Source organism: Miniopterus natalensis, chromosome 21, assembly GCF_054644295.1.
Source record: "Miniopterus natalensis isolate mMinNat1 chromosome 21, mMinNat1.hap1, whole genome shotgun sequence".
Classification (NCBI taxonomy): Eukaryota; Metazoa; Chordata; class Mammalia; order Chiroptera; family Miniopteridae; genus Miniopterus; species Miniopterus natalensis.
Genome location: NC_142101.1, coordinates 4,834,444 through 4,855,087, shown reverse-complemented (window position 1 = coordinate 4,855,087; position 20,644 = coordinate 4,834,444). Strand labels below are relative to the sequence as shown.

General features: G+C 38.8%; 1 protein-coding gene across 1 annotated transcript in view; it reads right to left on the bottom strand.

The window, feature by feature from the left end:
* LYST (lysosomal trafficking regulator) overlaps positions 1 to 10,619 on the bottom strand; it is a 142,307-nt gene extending 131,688 nt beyond the window's left edge. The window contains exons 1-2 of the mRNA XM_087828900.1: positions 10,526 to 10,619; positions 5,929 to 6,133 (exon numbers count right to left, since the gene is read on the bottom strand). Coding sequence (XP_087685026.1) covers positions 5,929 to 6,133; positions 10,526 to 10,572 — 252 coding nt within the window. The 5' untranslated portion in view covers positions 10,573 to 10,619. The remainder of the gene's footprint in view (positions 1 to 5,928; positions 6,134 to 10,525) is intronic.
* Positions 10,620 to 20,644: the final 10,025 nt, after the last annotated feature.

Sequence of the window (20,644 nt, the reverse complement as noted above, 5' to 3'; positions counted from 1 at the left end):
ATATAATCGTCTCAGCAGATGCAGAAAAGGCATTTGATAAAATCCAGCATACATGCAGAATGCAAAGTCTCAACAAACTGGGAATAGAACTTCCTCATTCTGATACAAGGCATATAAGAAAACCCTGTACTGACGTCACATTTAGCAGTGAAATACTGAATGCTTTCCCCCCGAGGTGAGACACAAGGAAGATTCCACTCTCATTACTTTCATCTGCCTTTGTACTAGAAGCCAGTGCAAAAAGCGAAAATAAAAAGAAAAAAAAGAAAAGGTATATAAATTGGAAAAGAAGTAAAATTATTATTCACAGATGACATGATTGTGTATACAGAAATTACTAAGGAATATACAAAAAATTTTCAAGATAAATAGAAATAAATGAATTTAGCACAGGTCAACATACAAAAATCAAATGTATTTCTAAGAGCAAGAGTCAACAGGGAAATGAATTTAACTGCCATTTACAATAACACCAAAAAATTAATAAATATTTAGAATAAATTTAACCAAAAATATGCAAGACCTCTACACTGAAAACCACAAAATATTGCAGAGAAATGAGACAACACTCAAATGAACAGAGATTTGAACGATGCTCATGGACTGAGAAAGTCAACATTGTTAAGTTGCCAATTCTCTCCAAATTGGTATCTAGATTCAATGCCACCACAACTGAAATCCTACTGAATGTTTTTGGGGAGTAATAAACTGATTCTAAAATTTATATGGAAGCCCTGGCCGGTTGGCTTAGTGGCTTAGAGCGTTGTCCCAACACACCAAGGTTACGGGTTCAATCCCCAGTCATGGCACACAGAAGAATCAACAAATAATTGCACAAATCAGTGGAAAACAAACTGATGTTTCTCTCTCTCCAAAATCAATCAACAAAATTTTTTAAACATTAAAAATAAAATTTATATGGAAATGCGAAGGAACTGGAATAGTCAAACATTCTTAAAAACGAAGACCAAGTTGGAAAACTTACAGCACCTAATTTCTGGACTTACTATAAAAGCCACAGTAATCGAGACAGTATGGGGTTAGTCAAAGAATACATGACGAATACATAAACTCATAAATAGATGGTCAACTGATTTCCAACAAAGGTGCCAAGGTTATTCGCTGGGGGGGAAAAAAGCATTTCTAAGGAGAAATGTTGGTGAAAGAACCGGTTAGTGTATAGGGAGGGGCAGAAAGGAACCATAGCTCCTACCTCACACCATATACCAATATTAATTCAAAATGGATCAGAGACCTAAAGGCAAAAGCAATAACTAAAAATCTCCTAGAAAAAAAACCATGGAGAATATCTTGTAAGACAGAGATTTCTTAGACAGGATATAAAAAGCACTATTCCCCCCCTCAAAAATGTGCTCTTCTAAAGACATTGTTAAGAAATGAAAAGGCAAGCCACAAAGAACATATTCGCAATCCGACACAGACTTTTACCCAGAATGCATAAAGAACTAACAACTAACACAACTGAATAAACACATAACCTGACTTTAAAAATGGGCACAACCCAAACTTAAGAAAGGAGAGAAAGAAAAAGAGAGAGAGAGAGAAGGAAAGAAGAAAAGCCATGCATAACATAAGCATAGCAAGTTTATATTTAATGTTTTGGATTAATGTAAACATAGCCGTGTAACTCCCCATGGCATAATTAATATTCTTGTGTAGTACAATGATCAGTATTGATTTCATATACTCACCTTCTCTGAGAAACTACTCGTTTATTTATTTATTTATTTATTTATTTATTTATTTATTTATTTATTTTTTATTATTATTATTTTTTAATCCTCACCTGAGGATATTTTTTCTATTGCTTTTCAGGAAGGGAGAGAAAGAAAAAAACCCCACACAATGATGTGAGAGAGACACACAGATTGGTTGCGTCCTGCAAGTGCCCTGACCAGGGCCGGGGATTGAGCCTGCCCTTGGTGGAATCGAACCCAAGACCCTTCAATCCGTGGGCTGATACTCTAACCACTGAGCCAAACCCGCTAGGGCACTATTTGTTTAAAAAATGAAAAAAAAAGGACCCTAACCTATTTGGCTCAGTGGTTAGGGCATCGGTCCGAGGACTGAAGGGTCCCAGGTTCGATTCTGGCCAAGGGAACATACCTCAGTTGCAGGCTCTATCCCCTGCCCTGGTTGCGGCATGTGTGGGAAGCAACCAATCAATGGGTTTCTCTTATATTGATGTTTTTTTTCTCTCTCCCCCGCTGCCTTCCACTCTGTCTGAAAAACAATAGGAAAAAATATTCTCTGGTGAGGACCATAAAAAAATAAAAATAAAAATAAAATGAAAAAAATGGGCACAAAACTTGAACAGATATTTACAAAAGAAGTATGCAAATGGCCAGTAAGCACATGAAAAAGTGCTCACTATCATTAGTTGTCAGAGATACAAATTAAAACCACAATGAGCGCTACTTTCTATTCACTTAGAATGCTACCACTGGCAGTATCGAACGTTGGAGGGGACGCAGATATTAGCAGGTTGGAGGGGATGTAGAGAGGACATTAAAGAGCTTAGGGTTCTCACACACTGCTGGTGAGAATGAAGTGGCATAACCACTTTGAAAACAGTTTGGCAGTTTCTCACAGCAACTGTAGGCCTAGATATTTACCCAGGAGAAATGACAACATATTCACAGCAGCTTTAGTTATAATAGCCAAGTGGATCTGACCCAAATGGTTAAACAGCAGGGGAATGTAAACAAACTGTGGTGCTTCCAGACAAGAAGACGCCAATCAGAAACAGAAAGCAGTGAGCGGCTGACTCTCACAAATGGGAGAATCTCCATGACAGGAGAGCACATGCTTTACATGAAGTTCCAGAACAAGCAAACCTACACTCAGATGCTAGAAATCAGAACAGTGGGATCTTGCAGGGGGGCCCGGAGGGTCTGACTGAAAAGGAGCCTGGCAAACTTTCTAAAGAGTGGAAATGTCCTACACATTGTTGTGGGTGGTGGCTACACAGGTGAATATATTTGTTGAAACTCACCCCAATATACACGTAACATCTGTGCATTTACTACATGTAAATTAGATGTCAATAAAGTCTATTTAAATAGCAACTGATAAAGTCAAAGGACTGCAGTAGAAGGGCAAGGGCTTCAATCGTCTCTTTCCCAGAGTACCCAACAAGTGTTCCCCTAGTGAGAAGCTAACACAAAGCTCAAGTTCCTCCTGAAATGTGCAGCCTGGAATCTAGCATTCTGATTCCACCTTAAATGATTACATCTTGTGCAATTAAATTCCCCTTAAGGATCCAAATGGTCATTCTCCATTCCCTAGTTTAAATAATTAAATATTGATAAGCCCTACTTTCAAAAGGCTATTAATTTCACTCTGCTTCTACTGTTCCTACTATCATTGCTACAGATATTCCAAAAGGTGATAGGGAAAAGAGGGGATTACAAATATCACCATAAGAAAACATACCATTCAATTATGACTTGAATGACTGCAGTCATTTAATAATATATTAAAAGTTACTTCATGACTTAAAAGAGAAAGCAGAAAATTCACAGAGATAAAAAGTACATTAGTGTTCCAGAGACATAGAAGTATGAGACTGACGAATCTCAGAGGGAAGGCAGGGGTGGGGGTAGGGAGGAGATTAACCAAAGAACTTATATGCATATATGACATATGAATAACACATGGACACAGAACAGACAATAGCATGGTGAAGGCCTGGGGCAGGGGGGAGGGTAGGGGATGGGTTCGGGGAAGAAGGGGTCAAGGGCTGGGGAGGAAATCTGTAATACTTTCAACAATAAAGAAAATAAATAAATAAATGAATACTGTGTTATATTCTAAAAGAGGGGAAAAAAAGAAGAAAATGTTTGTTGAATGAATCTGTAGATGGCCAAATAAATATATCAACAACAACAAAAGAAATAGATTGTTTGCTTAGGACTGAGGGGGTGGGAGGAATAGGACAGTGACAGCTGAAAGGCACAGGGGTGCTATCTGAGGTGATGAAAATATTCTTAAATTGTGACTACACTAAAAAACACCGAATTTTGTACATATGAAATAAGAAAAAGTCATTGAGCCCAGCCAGGCGTGGCTCAGTGGTTGAGCATTGACCTAGGATCCAGGAGATCGAGGTTCAATTCCCGGTCAGGGCACATGCTCGGGCTGTGGGCTCAATCCCCAATGACTCTGTCATCATCGATGTTTCTGTCTGTCTCTCTCTCCCTCTCCTTTCCCCTCTCTGTAATCAATAAAGATATATTTTTTTTTAAAAAAGAAAGAAAAAGCCATTGAGATTTTGATTGGGATTGCCTTGGAATCTATAGATCAATTTGGAGAAAACAGTATCTTTTTAATACTGATTTTTCCAACACATGAAAATTACATAGTTCTGAACTTATTTGGGTCTTTTTTAGTTTCTCTCGACATTTGTTCCTGGGCAGTTTATATTTATGATGTTATTTATATAGCATCTTTTAAAAAGAGAAAGCACTGAATTGTTCTAATGTGGGGTAAGATGAACAGAGTATGAGATAAATATGAAATTATCAAAGTTTCAAAAGGAAAAACCACTATACATGGTCTAACAATTTTTCTGATTTTTAACTTATTTATAGAAAAGTCATACAAATATATAAAACCTTAATTACACTTAGTTGCACATTTAATAAATCACATTCATGAAAAAGAATTACATAAACCTGCAAATATTCTGGAATATTTCATGATAGGTGGGCATGACAGTGAACAAACACTTCCCTATTGTTAGGTTTCTGAGCTTACAATGAAAACAGAGGCGTTGTTTAAGTTTAGTCTCTATATTTACCCAACGTATGTATTTATTAGAAATATGCTGTCATATCAAAGAAATTTAACAATGGATAAGTGCACATCTAACGCCAATAACAATGAAAGTGTTTAGAAATGTCCATCATTCTGGTGCTATAGAGACCTCATTATCTTTATGATTCATGTTAACTGAAATATTCTCTGACTACATTAATTAGTTCCCTGGAAGCAGACGGTGGAGTTTTTCTTTCATAAAAGAAATATTTGTTTTCTATTAAAACTTAATAAAGATATAAATCACATTTGGGCCTCAAGTTAACCCTGTCTGAGTTACTTGATGTTTCTGGTCTCAGTTTTTCGTGTATAAAAGGAGGCTGGATGAAAACACCTCTATAGCTCCAACTCGCTTTAAAATATTAATTCTACAATAAGGAATCAGCACAATACCACATGGTCATACAATACTTTAAGCAAACACAGTAATGTACTAAAGTAGATGTACACAAGCTGGAAGACTCGGTAATTATTAGTTCCCACAAAGGGTTCTCTACTTTCACCCCACATTTAACAAGCTCCCTAGCCCAGCCGGGCGTGGCTCAGTGGTTGAGCACCAACCTAGGATCCAGGAGATTGGGGTTTGATTCCCGGTCAGGGCACATGCCCGGGTTGCGAGCTACAGCCGATCTCTCATCACTGATGTTTCTATCTCTCTCTCCCTCTCCCTTCCTCTCTCTGAAATTATAATAAAGATATATTTTAAAAAAAAAAAAAGCTCCCTAAATATAATTTAAACGTTTCAAAAACATACCTGATGTTTATTAAAAGTGCAAATTCATATGTTTCTGAATTGTAATCTTGTATCTTTATTAATAATCATAGTTATCCTGCACTGTTATTAGGATAAAAGCATAGTATATATGAAACCATCTTAGAAGAAAGGCCATTTATAATTCTAAGATATTTCAGACATTTTGAAAAGTATCCAAATAAACATATGTTCTAAAAAGGGGCTACTTTTCTTTGTGGAGTGATGTGAGAGAAAGGACTTTATCTCAGACTCTCAGAAACTATGCAACCAAGAAACTACGTACCTAAAATTAACAATATACTGAAGAAAACAATTATTTGATATGAAAATGTTACCTGATCGATGATAGAATTTAGCTCCGTAAGTAACAGGAATCCTCGGCCATGGACAAGGTACTGCCCAAGGGCCGCCATGTGTGTCTCCTCCTCCTCCTCCTCCTCCTCCGTGGCCTCCACCCTCTGGACCACTGCATTGCAAAGCCGGTTGACATCGGTCAGAAATTCACGTGCCAAAGAGTTACTGTCAGTGCTCATGACCGAGCTATAAAATAAATATTACAAAAGAAATTAGAAAAACAAAAATCTTAATTTAAAACTATGAGGTTTATTGTTTGTTTTCATCTAAAGACTGACTTTAAATTATTGGGCACTGGTACTTAACCCTATAAAATTTTCAGACAAGGCTCTGACCTAGTCAGGTGCTCCTTAAATATTCACGCCTGGCAGAAATGAGTCCTGGGTGAAATGCCCAAGCAGAACCAAGCGTGGGCAAGCGAAAGCACCTGAACAGGGGACACTAACTAGTGAGTGGTGGCTAGGAAGGTCAATTCTGACCTTCTGTCTTCAACAGACTCACCATGGAACAAAAATAATCCCATTACTTATAAAATATTCTTGCTTTACATGTTTCAAAAGATAAACGAATCTTTTAAAAATATAAACTTTTTTCACTCGATGGAACTGACAATCACTTACCCACCCTCCCCATACACCAGAGTTCAGTTAATTAGAGGAAAGGATTTACCCACCGGTGAATAGAAGCTGAAGAATTCTAGCAGCCAAAGTAATGCCACTTTATTTCTTACCACACATTTGAATCAAATAAAGGGAATGTTGATATTTCAAGAATAAGAAGAACCGTAAGGTAAAGCAGATAAAGATGGGAAAACACAAACATAAAGGAAAAAATGTATAAATATTCACAAAGGAAAAATGATGAAAAATAAAATCCCCAAAGAATTTAAAATAATTTCATCTTAGGGTTACAGGTAATTTTGAGACATTCAGCATTTAAAAACATTTAAAGACTTTTAAACCTGGGAGATGGATATCAAGGAGTCTTTTCTTGGGCTGTTTCCAGATCTTAGCTATTGTAAATTGCGCTGCTATGAATATAGGGGTGCATATATTCTTTCTGATTAGTGTTTCAGGATTCTTAGGATATATTCCTAGAAGTGGGATCACTGGGTCAAAAGGCTGCTCCATTTTTAATTTTCTGAGGAAACTTCATACTGTTTTCCACAGTGGCTGCACCAGTCTGCATTCCCACCAGCAGTGCACTAGGGTCCCCTTTCTCCACATCCTCACCAGCACATGGGTCATTGGGGAGAAAAGGGACATCTGTAGTATTTTGAACAAAATTTTTTTTTAATTAATTAACTAATTATTATTATGATTATTTTTAAAAAAGGAGTCTTTTCTTCACCTACTTTGGGGGAAGCCCTCTCTGTGGGACCTGGTGAGAAGGACATGAGACTGTGCCAACTGTCAAGAAGCACAGCCTGCCTCTGGGCCTAACTGACTGAAGCACACCTGAGCAGGAGTGCCAACCACCACGCTGGCCACAAGATGTGACCTGTATGGTGCTGGTTGCAAAGAGGCATTGGGCCCAGCCAGGCGTGGCTCAGCGGTTGAACATTGACCTGGTATCCAAGAGATTGAGGTTCAATTCCTGCTGAGGGCACATGCCCGGTTGTGGGCTTGATCCCTAGTTGGGGGCATGCAGGAGACAGCCAATCAATAACGACTCTCTCATCATTGATGTTTCTATCTCTCTCTCTCTCCCTCTCACTTCCTCTCCCTGAAATTAATAAAGATACCTTAAAAAAAAAAAAAAAAGCAGCACTGGGCCAACCACATTTTCTTTCTCTCTCATAGGAATCTGAATGGCTGAAAAGTCACATAGAGATGGGCCTGTGGTGGTCATGCTGAGGTAGCTGAGACTGAGAAAAGCCAACCGGGTAAAAATGAACCAACTGAATGCAGAGTAGGTAAACAGGAAAGGGGGAAACCAAAAATAATTCCTACTACTCCTTTGTTTCTATTCACTCTAGGTCCTGATGGCTTAATTCCTGGATTCCCATCAGGATTCTGGGCATTATCACAATAACAATCCCTTCTCTATCAAATATAATTTTTAATATTATTGGAGTTTAGAAAAAGCAATCTCTATTTTACATAATATTGGTTCTTTATAAGTTTTCATGAAGTGAAATAGCTTAATCCAACTTTATTAACTTATTTCACTTAATCTGTCACTGATTTTAAGATACATAATTATTTAGTGTACAACTAAAAAAACCCACTGCCAATTAAACAATAGCACGGTAATTGCTAATCGCTTAGAATTTCCCAGCAATGCCACCTTCTGGGCCATCAAGACCTTCCCATGCTCCGCTTCCTAAGAGCACTACTATGTTGTTCTTGAAATTTCTTCCAAAGATGCTGACATCATTCTATAAGTTGTGAGGCTAGTGCTTTCTTTCTTTTCTTTTTTTTTAAACATATCTTTATTGATTTCAGAGAGGGAAAAGGAGGGAGAGAGAGACAGATAGAAACATCAATGATGAGAGAGTCATTGATCGGCTGCCTAGCCGGCAACCCGGGCATGTGCCTTGACCGGGAATCGAACCCAGATCTCCTGGATCCTAGGTCGATGCTCAACCACTGAGCCACACCCGGCTGGGCTAGTGCTTTCTTGGTATCAGATGCGATTAGCAGAACATTTCAGAGAACAACCAGAAAATATGTAAAACTCAGGTAGTGCTGACAATGCACGTAACTCGAGTAAAGAGCTGATGTGAGCAGCTATGACCAAGCTTACTCATGAGTGGCAAGAACAACCTTTCACGAGTACAGCCTGACAGTGCTTATAAGAGACCACTGATTGCAAGGTACACCGAAACTTCAGAAATATTAAACGTGAAAATTACAAATTGTGGTAATAATTAGGGCCTATCTTCTAGGAATTAAGATAATGGAAATTAACATGAATGACACTTTAATAAGGAAATATTTTCAATCCTACTTCCTAAAAGCAAAAGATGCCATGTCAGTAAAAAGTATTATAAAATATGGAGAATGTATGGTATTCCTGATTTTATAATATACATAAAAAATATACTGTTACACAAACAAGGGTGTTATATATAAATGATCTATTATCTGCTTTAATTCAGGTAGATATTTTAGAAATCTTTCCACATGAGTTCTCTTCCCTTTTAACAGCTGCTTGCACACATTACATATATTTCATTATACAGATGCACTAGGACTAGGCAACCAATCTCTCACTGTGAATAGTTAGGTTATTTCTAGTTTTTTATTGTAAACAAAGCTGCAATGAACATCCTTACACTACTTACATATTTATCCTATTATTTCCTTGAAGTAGAAATTGCTTTTACTTCATGTAACAGATTTTACACATTTCTTGTTAGGTTTATTCCTGGGTGTTTTACAGTTTTCATCATTATTCTGAATGGGATTTTTGTTCTCCATTAAATAGTCTAACTAGGATAGATAACTGGTATTTAGGAGGCACACAGGAAGTAGATTTATTTTGATACAGTAATCATACATCTAAACTTCTTAATAAACTCTCTTATTGATTTCTTGGAATTTCCAGATGTAAAACCCTATCATCTACAAATAACAAAAATTCTGAATTCTCCTGTCCAATATTCACACATTGTACTCTCCTCTGTCTAACTGCATTAGTTATTACTTAACAGAACAGTGCTTGTAAGGGTGACAGGGAGCACTTTAGTTTTGCACATTTAAAAATCTTCATTCTTTCCTATTTATCTAATAGGAATGTTGCATTTAACAGAATTCCCTTCAATTATCTGAATTCCAACTTAAAAGATGATTGCACAGTATTTTTTAAAGTTTTTAAAAAATATTTAAAACACCCAGAAAAGTACAAAGAACATATGAGGTTACAGCCAATATTCAGATCCAAGAAGTATTAACACTACACTATATCCAGAGTGAATTCATGTGCATGCATGTGCATGTGTGTGTGCGTGCAGGTGTGTATGTATAAAGAAATCAACCCTTACGGTATAGGAAAACTACATCCCATCCATACCTCTTCCCCTCCCTAGTTGGTGTTTATCATTTTCATACATATGTTTATAATTTTTGATGTTTATAGTCATAAAAATATTCATCAGTTTTAATTATTTTAAAAATTTATATAGCCCGGCCAGGTGTGGCTCAGCGGTTGAGCGTCAACCTAGGATCCAGGCGATTGGGGTTCGATTCCCAGTCAGGGCACATGCCCAGTTGCGGGCTCAATCAATGACCCTCTCATCATTGATGTTTCTACCTCTCTCTCTCCCTCTCCTTTCCTCTCTCTGAAATCAATAAAGATATATATTTTTTTAAAAATTTATATAAATGGTATGCTATATGTATCCTCTTATAACTTTGCTTTTCTCTCTCAACATTATGTTCATTACTTTAAACCAGTGTGCAGAATGTCATCGTATGAATAAATAACAATTTACATATCCATCTCTACTAAAGAAATGTTTGTTTTTATATTGCAGTTTAATTGACATTAACTAATGTCAAATAACTATGTAGTTTCAAAACCATAGACTGAACCGTGTTTTGACTGCTAGTATCTACTACATTAAATACTTACCAATCTTTCAACACTTCTGTAACATTTAGAGTATAATTTGAACACATGAACTGTATGAAACAAATATTCTTAGAATAAAGCTTCACCTACAAAAAAAAAAGACATATCAATGGCAATAGTGAAACAAAAAACTTCAACAAAGTCTGGCATAAAAATCAGTGGCCAGTCTTCATATCTGATGTATGAAACAGCAATAAATTTTTGGAATCTCAAGAGCATACTAAAAACACCTAGAGCTTCAAGAAGGGAGTCTCAAAAGAGGGAGTCTTAGAAAATGTATTTGATCTGAACAAGGTACTTGATTGTAGCTCCCCAATGCTTCTCTTCCAATGCCTAACTTACAACCTCCAGGTAAATCACCAGTTAACTTACAAAGGAAGGAGATCAGATCAGTATCAGTCTTCTTAACACTGGAATACAGGAGGCAGTGGAATATCATCTACATACCATGGACAGCCAAGTAAGTTACTCTTATGTAAGAGTGAAAGGTACTGAAGATATATAAGAACTCAGAATATGCTAAAGCCAATGAATAAACCAGCACCAAAAAGCATGTCTCTGTTGAATTTTTTAAATGAATTCATCTTTTGTGTACTGTACAATGAAAGCTATTTGTAAAATACTAAATGATACATTCCCACTTCTGGGACAGCAACAAGATGTTTCTCTTTAGTTACCTGTTTTCCTCTTCTCCATAGTTTTACCAGGCAGAGGCATGAAAAAGATTTCGTTATTACAGTTATATGACAAACATGAAGGTTTATTTTGAACCATGAATTTTAAAATCAGAATGATCTTCAACTGCTTCAAAATGCTCAAATCTACAGAACTATCTTGAATTCCTTTCATCTAGGCAAACAGTTCTTTTTTCTTTCTTTTTTTTCAATCTTCACCTGAGGGTATGCTTTTTCCATTGATTCTAGAGAGAGACGAAGGGAGAAGGGGGGGAAGAGAACCACCCATGTGAGAAAGGAACAGCTACTGGTTAGCTCCAGTACTGCTCTGACCAGGGATTGAACCCATAACCAGGGTATGTGTCCTGACCGGGAATCAAACTCATGACTCATGGTGCAGGAGATGATGCTCCAACCACTAAGCCACATGGGCAAGGGCCTGAGGATATGTTTACCAATTTTAGAGAGATGGAGGGAAAGAAGTGGGGGAGGGGAAACATCGATTGGTTCCTTCCCTTACTCGCCCCTGCTGGGGATTGAACCCACCACCTTTTTTGCATATGGACGATGCTACAACCAACTGGCCGGGGCGGCAAACAGTTCTTATAACCCACATTAATCTAGAAACTTGAGGATATTGGAGGCAGGAAATGGGACAGAGCTGCTGTTAAATTACACAGGACTCCATGTGAATTAAGAAAAACATCTCTCCCCAGGCTGGTGCAGCCCCACATCAGGCACACAGCTATCAAAGCACAGGCCAGATTTCAGCCCCACTCATCCACTCCACCGCCAAGCACCAGCGGCCAGTGCATCAACTTGCTCAACCAAATGGGACAATCCTGGGATGGAACCTCAATACACCTTCCACACCTGTTCCTACTGTCGCCTGAGCAAATCAAAATCATCCATATATTTTTAACTCTAAAATTACAGAAGGGGAGATTATCAGTCAAATTATGAACACAGGGATGGTACAGTATTAGCTGCTCTGACGACTAGCACCCTCTAGCTGTACTACGAGGTGGAGCCATCTATTTGAACACCAAGATGATTCCAGCTTACACAGCATGGCCATTAGCAGCAAAAGACCCACCTGTTTCTCTCTTATCAAGAGACTTTTCTAGGCCAAGCGAAGGGTTTCTCTAATGCTCTTAAACTAGAATGGTTTCTTTATCTCTGTATTTTGTAAAGCCCAGTTTGGATATCCATGGAGTTTCACTCCATCCAAGATCATAATTCAGTCAGTACAATCATCTGTGCCCCTTTACTTGGCTGCCACTCTTTATACACAGCTGTATTCTAATTGTTACCACCCTATAATAATTGGGTGTCCATAAAGTCTGGAAATGTAGTTTTTAAAAGATTGAAGATGTCCTTAAGGGCATTACATATATTTGCCTCTAACTACATTTCCAAACCAAATGGATACCCTGTAGTTACTTATCTATAGATGGTTGTCTTACCCCCTAGGTCATGAGTTCCTTAAGGCCAGGGACCCTGTCTTAATACTTTTTGCGCTTTATAGCTATAACACCAAATTTTAAATTTATCATTACTATAATTTTCAACTTCTAATGCAACAATTGTTGTAATACCATAATAAATAAAACTTGCTAACATTACTAGAAATTTTTTATTCTTAAAATTTACCATAAATGAAAGTCATAATAACAAGATGCCTATAATCATATCAATGACCCTCTCAGAAAAATAACAGGTTTCACTTTCTCTAATACAGTGATTGGTAAAGTTTAAAACATGAATGGCCAAAACAAAAAGCAAAAAACTGACAATGTATTAGCTATGCCTCCTAGTCTGATGTCATCAGAAATGTCAGCAATATGTCATTCAACTCAACAAATATTTATTGAATATTACCACATGCCAGCTACATTTTTTGGCACTGGGTATAGAACAAAAACAAAATTCCTATCCTCACAGAGTCCCGTGGGGTAGAGACAGACAAACAGCAAACACTGTAACATCAGGCAGTACTAAGTGCCATGGGGAAAAGTAAAACAGCGTAAGGGGACAGTGTTAGGAGTGCTACTCTAGATAGGGTGCATGAGGAATGCCGAAAGAGGTGGTATCTGAGCAAAAATGCGAAGGAAGTAAAGAGGTGGGCCATGAGGGTATCTGGGCAAAGAGCACTCCAGGGGACTGAGATAAGTGTGTGTCTGCTGCTTTGGATGCTGAGTGCAAGAGAAAAAAAGTTAAAAATTACTATCAAGTGAGAAAAGCCACTCACTCCTGCTTTCAGGGACTGAAGTGAGGTGCAGAAAGAGGAAACAGAAGTGTGTCTGGAACAGTCTCTCCCTAAGAATAGAAGTTTCCTTCCTGCCTGCCCTCAGCGCCCCCAGCCCCTAAAAAGATGACAAGGTTTCTAAACCTGTCTGAAGACTAGCACTGCTTACTGATAGGCAAGGTGACAAAGAGCAGGATGAGAGGGAAAACACATTCCATTTTAGCTATGGTCAGTTTGACAGGTCTCTTAGAGACCAAGTAAAGGATATCAAGGAGGCAGTTGGGTATACCAATTGGAGTTCACGTGGGGAGGCTGGAACTGGTGAATCAATGTGGGAGTCACCAGCATGCAGATGTATTTTAGTGGGACTAGATGGGTGTGAGAGCCTAGAGCAGTGCTGTCTAGTAGAACTTTCCACACTGATAGGGCTGTGGCTTGTGGCGAGAGTACTGAGCAGTGGGGACCTAGAGAATGAGTGTAAATGGGGCAAAGATGAGGGCTCTTGGGCTGAGCCCTGGGGTTAGCGTCCCTGAGTCAGGGAGAGGAGGGGGGCCCAGCACAGGAGCAAATGAGAAAGGAGGAAAATCAGGAGAGGGTGCCTCCCAGAAACAAGGTGAAGAAAGTCTGAAAGGCAAGAGGGACTGACTGTGTCAAATATTGCTGAGAGATTCAGTAAGACAAGGACTGGGAACTCACCGGACTTTGCAACATGGAAGTTACTGATACCTTGTCAAAGAGTGGTCTCAGTGGAGGGGCAAAGAGTGGCAGAGAAATGGAGGCAAGGAGTTTAGACAGCTCTTTTAAGACTTTCTGCCCTAAAGAAAGGCAACAAAATGGGTGGTAGCTTGAAGGGGACACAGGATAGGAGAGGGTTTTACTGTTTAAAAAGATATTATAGTGTGTGAGCTGAAATATTATAGCATGTTTGTACAGCATCTTTGTCCAGCAGAGGACGAGAGATGGATGAAAAACTAGAATGAGAGAAGATAATTTCACAACAGTGAGTAAGCAAAAAGGAAGAGGAGCCAATGTGCAAGTGGAAAGAACAGGATGGCTCGTCTAATCTAATGAAATACGGGTGACAGAGCACATGAGTGCAGAGGCAGGGCGACTAGTGTATCTGGCAGTGGGAGAACCGAGATGGAGATGCTTCTATTTCCTCCGTGAAATGAGCTGCAAGCAAGGTTATCTGCTGAGAGTGAGCAGTGGGAGAAGGTGTTACACTGACAGGTGGAACAGGGTCAGAAACAGCAGCCCATAGAGACTTCCTACGAGGCTGCCAGTAAGTGACTAAGTCTGAGTGCTATTGTTCACTAACTACCCATACTATAGTCCCTTCTCCATCATGTTCCCAAGAATAAGAGGGGGCACAGATGATGTCAAAGGCCTTATGGGGATTTAGGTCTCTCACAGTGGCAGCATCCTCCTAATCTGCACATGGAGCATCCCTGTTAAAAGCAAAGACTGGGCCTGGACCCGATGGCTTCACCGGTGAATTTTACCAAACACTCAAAGAAGAATTAACACCTATCCTTCTCAAACTATTCCAAAAAATTTAAGAGGAAGGAAGGCTCCCAAGCTCATTTTATGAGGCCACCATAACCCTGATTCCAAAACCAGACAAAGACATTACAAAGAAAGAAAATTATAGGCCAATATCCCCGATGAACATAGATGCAAAAATCCTCAACAAAATATTAGCAAACCAAGATTCCGCAACACATTAAAAAGAGCGTGGTCAAGCTCACTAAAATCTCTGGAATCTACATTCTTTTTTATAACTTTGGAGCTTTATTCCTCGACAGCCTTCTAAAAGTTTAAAAAGATATTATCATCATAATTACTCAGAGATGACCAGTTCAGCAATGACATGTACATATTTTCTCAGAATCTGAACCTGAGATGTGAACTCACTCAGAGCAGCCAGAGGCGCCGATACAATCTCCTCCCCAATATTAGGTTTAAATTTTCCCCTATTATTTTTCTTACTTCTACCCTTATTAGTCTGTGTAGATCATCCTTCATGTCAAAGAAGATGGAAACAAAAGAAGCAGAGAAGTTTCACTTACTCTCTGTCTCACTACAGGGTCAGTTTGTTAGTAAGAATCTATTAATTTGCTTATTGCTTTCATCTACACATAAAGTGTGAAAGGTGAGCCTTAACCTTTTAAAACCTTAGCCCATTATTCTCCCTGGACTGTGTCCCCCTTTTGTGTTACACATATATGTTACATGATATATAAATGTTATGTATAGACACACATACATCTGCTTCGCATCCTTCTTTCCCTCTTCTGCATGTTACTTAAAAGTCTGAGCTCATGTGGCCACTCTACCTCTGCCTTTCCGTCACGTATTATTTCCAGTTGTTCAATAAAGATGGTCTCTGGTCATCTTACAACCACTCTCCCTTCTAGACACTGTCTCCACGGCATCTTGCCTACATTTTCTTTGAAACTTAGAAACTATTTTTCCAATTCTCTAAATTCTGGCTTTGCTCCATATTCCTTTTCCTGTCTGTTATTTTTTCACTTAGCTACCAGTCACTAAACACCCACTCTGTGCCAGGCACTAAGAATACAAAGTGTGAAAGTATCTTAGTCCCTGCCCTCAAGGAGATCACCACCTTATGGCGGCAAAGGCCAACCAATACACTGGGTGTTGTGTACTGATTGGGGCACTGAACCCAACTTGGGTGATCAGAGCAGCTTCATGAAGCAGGTCATCCTTGAGAGAAAGTGGGACAGGAAAGGGTAGAAAAGAAGGGAAAGAAGGTGCTACAAACTTCAAGAGCAGCTCAAGTCAGGTCCGGGAGAATTACAGTAAGTTTTGTATCAAAACGCAAAATGAGGAGCAGGAGGACAAGGGTGCAGAGAGCAGTGACCAAGGGTACACAGAAGGATCTACTAGTGGATTGAGAGCTGAGCAGAGGCTAAAAGTCATGAACTCTGGGGATACCATTTTCTCAGCTTTGAGGTTCCTCAGAGGGATCTAAGAGCAGAGGATGCAGAATTAATCCCTGATCTAGATGTGGGACTTTGATGAACGGTGGCAGCCAAGGAGCAGAAGGGAATCGAGGGTACAGGTGAGAGAATAAGCCACATGGTCAAAAATGGGGTAAAGATTGAGTGGAAAAGAGGACAAGGCCAGGCAAATACTGATACACAGGGAGAAATACAATCAATCACTAGGAGACTGAAGAACAGAAAATGTGGGAAGGAAGGATATTAGAATTTTTAGATTTTGAAACATTCAGCTCCAGATCATGCAAACACCCAGCATATGACCCTGCAGGAGTCTGAAGTGTCATGAAAGTCAAGGTCACTGCAGTTAAACAACCACGAGGCTAGTTTCTAGGACAACAGATCCTTGGCAACTCTTAACATGAAAGCTCCTTGACAACAGGGGTTTTGTCTGTTGCATTTACCGTTGAACCCAGAGCATCTAGAACAGCATATGGCACAGAGAAGGCATTTCGATCATTTGTTGAATATGTTGAATTTTCTCAGGATTCCTGTGATGGTTACCTATCTAATTAAGCCCTCAAGCAAGTCAAATTAGGCTTAGACCATCAGCTCTCTGGATTGTTCCTTTGCCTTCAGAAATGAAATGGTCAATAAAACAAGTCAACGGTGGCTCTGCTTTCACTGAGTGAGACTTCCCACAGACAGTGACTCTGACATTTTAGCTCTATTCCAGTTCTGTGATTAATTTCCAACCCATTATCCAAAAGATCACAGAATTAAGCTATCACCCTCAGTCTTGTGGACTTTCACAAATTTATCTGCTTGACATGTACTACACCTGCCCCCTACACCAAGTCATTCTTCACAGTTAGGCATTTTTGAATACCTTGTCACTTCTGTGTTTTAGTCAGCGGTACCAATGACATTACATTTACCACTGAAAATAAAACCTGAAGATCGACAACAGGACAAGAAGTGCTCCTAAGCCACCAAGTTTCCTCCTCAAGAGCTACCAAATAGCCCAGTGGCCATAGTGATGAGAAGGGAAGAGTCCACTACAGTGCCCTTTTCACTCATTCATTCATTTGTTCAACCAATATTTATTGCTTATCAAATAAATATTTCAATAAATATTTACTAATCTGCTTACTTATTCTATTTTGCTAGTTTCTGAATAATCAAATAGCATTGTCACAGTGGTGAAAACCCAGGCAGCAGATTGGGAATCTAGCAATTACTGGACAGCCATAAAGAGCTGTGTGAAATCTGGCTTCCTCTCCCATAACATGTCTATCCCAGAGTTGCCATGTGGATCTTCGGGATTATGTAATGTTAGTAAACATGCCGTTTTAAATGCTCAGCACCAGCTGGACGTAGCACAACAGAGAGGGCCACCTGCAGGAGGAGACGATCACCGCAACCTCCCCTCAGAACAGACTGCCTGGAAACACTCCTGTTCTGCTCTGTGATAATGCAGTTTCCAAGTAAGTGCTGAAAATAAAAGTAGGGAGTACCTGTATATTTTGCCTTTTCCCTGCCTTGTGACTTTTACAGAAAAGAAGTAAAAGGAAAAAGACAAGAAAAAAGGTTATAATAATTAACTTATTCTTATAGCCTGATTAGAAAGCAATACTTTTTTCTCATCAAACTAACAACAATTTCTATTCTTTTCACCAAATGCCAAAAATCCTGGTAAATTCCCTTTTAAAATAATTCTGTGTACTTGATAAACTTAATTACTATAGTATTAGAGAAATTACCTTTGGAAAGCATATTTTTCAGAAACATATTATGTACCAAAAAGAAGACGGCTCTAAATCACAGAATTACTGTGATGATTAAACAGAATGACGTACAGAATAGTAAGTACTCAATGAATCTACTGATCCCAGCCTGCCACAATCTGCAGCAGCCTTCCTGAAAACAAGGGTTGGCTGATACGGATTCTTAACTATACCAAATCCCATCTCTCCAGAGTTCAATACATATTGATTATAGACCGATTAGTGACTGTCCCCAAAGTCTCTGCAACACATTACTAAAAATCAGAAAACCTTAGGAGAAAAAAATTACTACACTATTTACACCATTTCATAAATGCCATGAATAAAGGAATGAAAACAGATAAGTCAAATCACACATTTTCTCAGTGACAAAAACTTTAGCCATCAGATTCTCCACCCACATTCTGCGGGTGACAAAAACTGAAGCCCAAAAGTCCAAGGTCCCATGGTTAGTTCCCATGACAGTTATTATTTTTGGAGCTAACTAACTGGAACTAAAATAACCAAGTTTAGAAGACACAGCCTTTCTTCGTCTGTCAGGTCAATTAAAAATTAGACCGCAGGCAAAGAAGTTTCCTTAACACAAAATACTATCACAAATGTTATCCAGAGCCTTCACTCAGGTTCATCAGATTAAAATCTGTACACCTGGAAACAAACTTTATAATTACAACACAGAGTTATGTTTGAAATGCAGGAAGCTTGGGTGGGATGGGGGAGGAGACTATAAACTGACCTTGTTCAGATTAACAGACTTCTCTTTAAGGAATAAGCTAGTTAAGGCATGTCATCTTAATTAAATTATACAATATTTAAGCAAGTGAGTATCTGTTCACCTAAGCTTTACCCTGTAAACTTCTGGTCATACTAGATGTGTTAAGCATATCAGAATGATTCCCAATTACAGACTTACAATGGAAAGTTTATCAGGATATTATTTACATACCATATATATTTTAATTAATACAAGCACCTTTACAACCTATGTTGTAGTAGATAATTTGATAGTCACCGAATAAAGAAAATTAAAATATATTTTAATGTGCCTTCTTAGAATTTAAAATGTGGTTTAGGGAAAGATATGACACCTTAACAAAGTTCTAAATTCAATAACTGAATCAGGGAATTCATAAAAACCACTTTAGCAATAAGACTAATGGTTCCACAAACTGAAAACGTCCATAAGACAAATCACAACCTCATAATAACTGATAATTCACCATATTTGGGTGGGTGTACAACTTTCATTGGCTCAATTAACTTCAAAAGAAATTATAACCATTGTTTACAGCTCATCTCCTACTTGACATATAATGACTTGATTTTCTAAATTCTGCATTAAAGAACCTCTGATTGTAAGGATGTCACACATCCTTATGAAGTTTGGATTGTTGTCTCTAGCTCCTTAGGTACTAATGTGGTATCACGAAGGAAAAGTCTGGAGCCTGAGTAACAACCCCTGGCCCCACGGGAAAATGAATTCGGAGTTCCAACCAGAGCTGCTAGCAACCCATTTTGCTTCACGCTCCTCCAGTGTCTGCCTCCAGGCAAGGGAACAAGGGATTCTCACACCTCCAAGCCATTTGTGGTGGCTTCAACGATCTGGAAAAGGGCTCCCAGCAGTACGTGAGGCAAACAGTAGGCTGGTTAAGCCTCCTGAGGCCATCTTAGCACTTCCCCAAACCTCCTTCCCGGTTCTCTCACAGTTAGGTCTATTAGTCACAGTTTAAACAGCCTGGAGGTGAAGAGCCCTGTGGATATGCACACCTCATATAACATTGCTGGTAGGGGCAAATCGTTGACATGCTAACAGTGACCTTAGAAATGAACCTTTGGAACACAACATTTATAAGAAGTAACTGCCATAATCAAAACAAAGTTTTTTCAATTTTTGCAGAGTAACACATTGACTGCCTGTAAAGGAAAACTGCCAGGGAGTTTGTATTTTATGAATTATTTGAGAATGAGAATCTATCCTAGCATTAACACTCAGAGAGCAAAATGACCTTAGTACCTCCCTCAAAATTTTATAGGTAAGAACCCTAAGGCAGATGGAGCTAAAGTGATTTTCCAAAAGTCATAGGACTTCACAGCCGGGTCTTCAGATTCCTATCCGGTGCTCTTCCTAACACTGCTTGAAGTTTTCGAGAGACTCCTCACAGCCAAACCATGTCTTTCAGAAAGCTGCTTGTCAGAGCCTTTTAGTGACAGGTCTGGCACTACGGGCCATGTCTAGGCAGTGATCCTGCCTCAGTGTCCTATGCTGTTTCATCCCTCCAGGCAATATATTCTGTACCCCAAACTTCTCAAGGTGTTCTATAGCTTTATGTTATCTGCTTCCATACATTTCTGCATTTCTTATTTACATCAAGAAGTAAATGACCTGAAAAAAAATTGTGCTGCTCCTAGAAAGAAGTATTTGCATTTTAACAAGCAGCAACACTGAA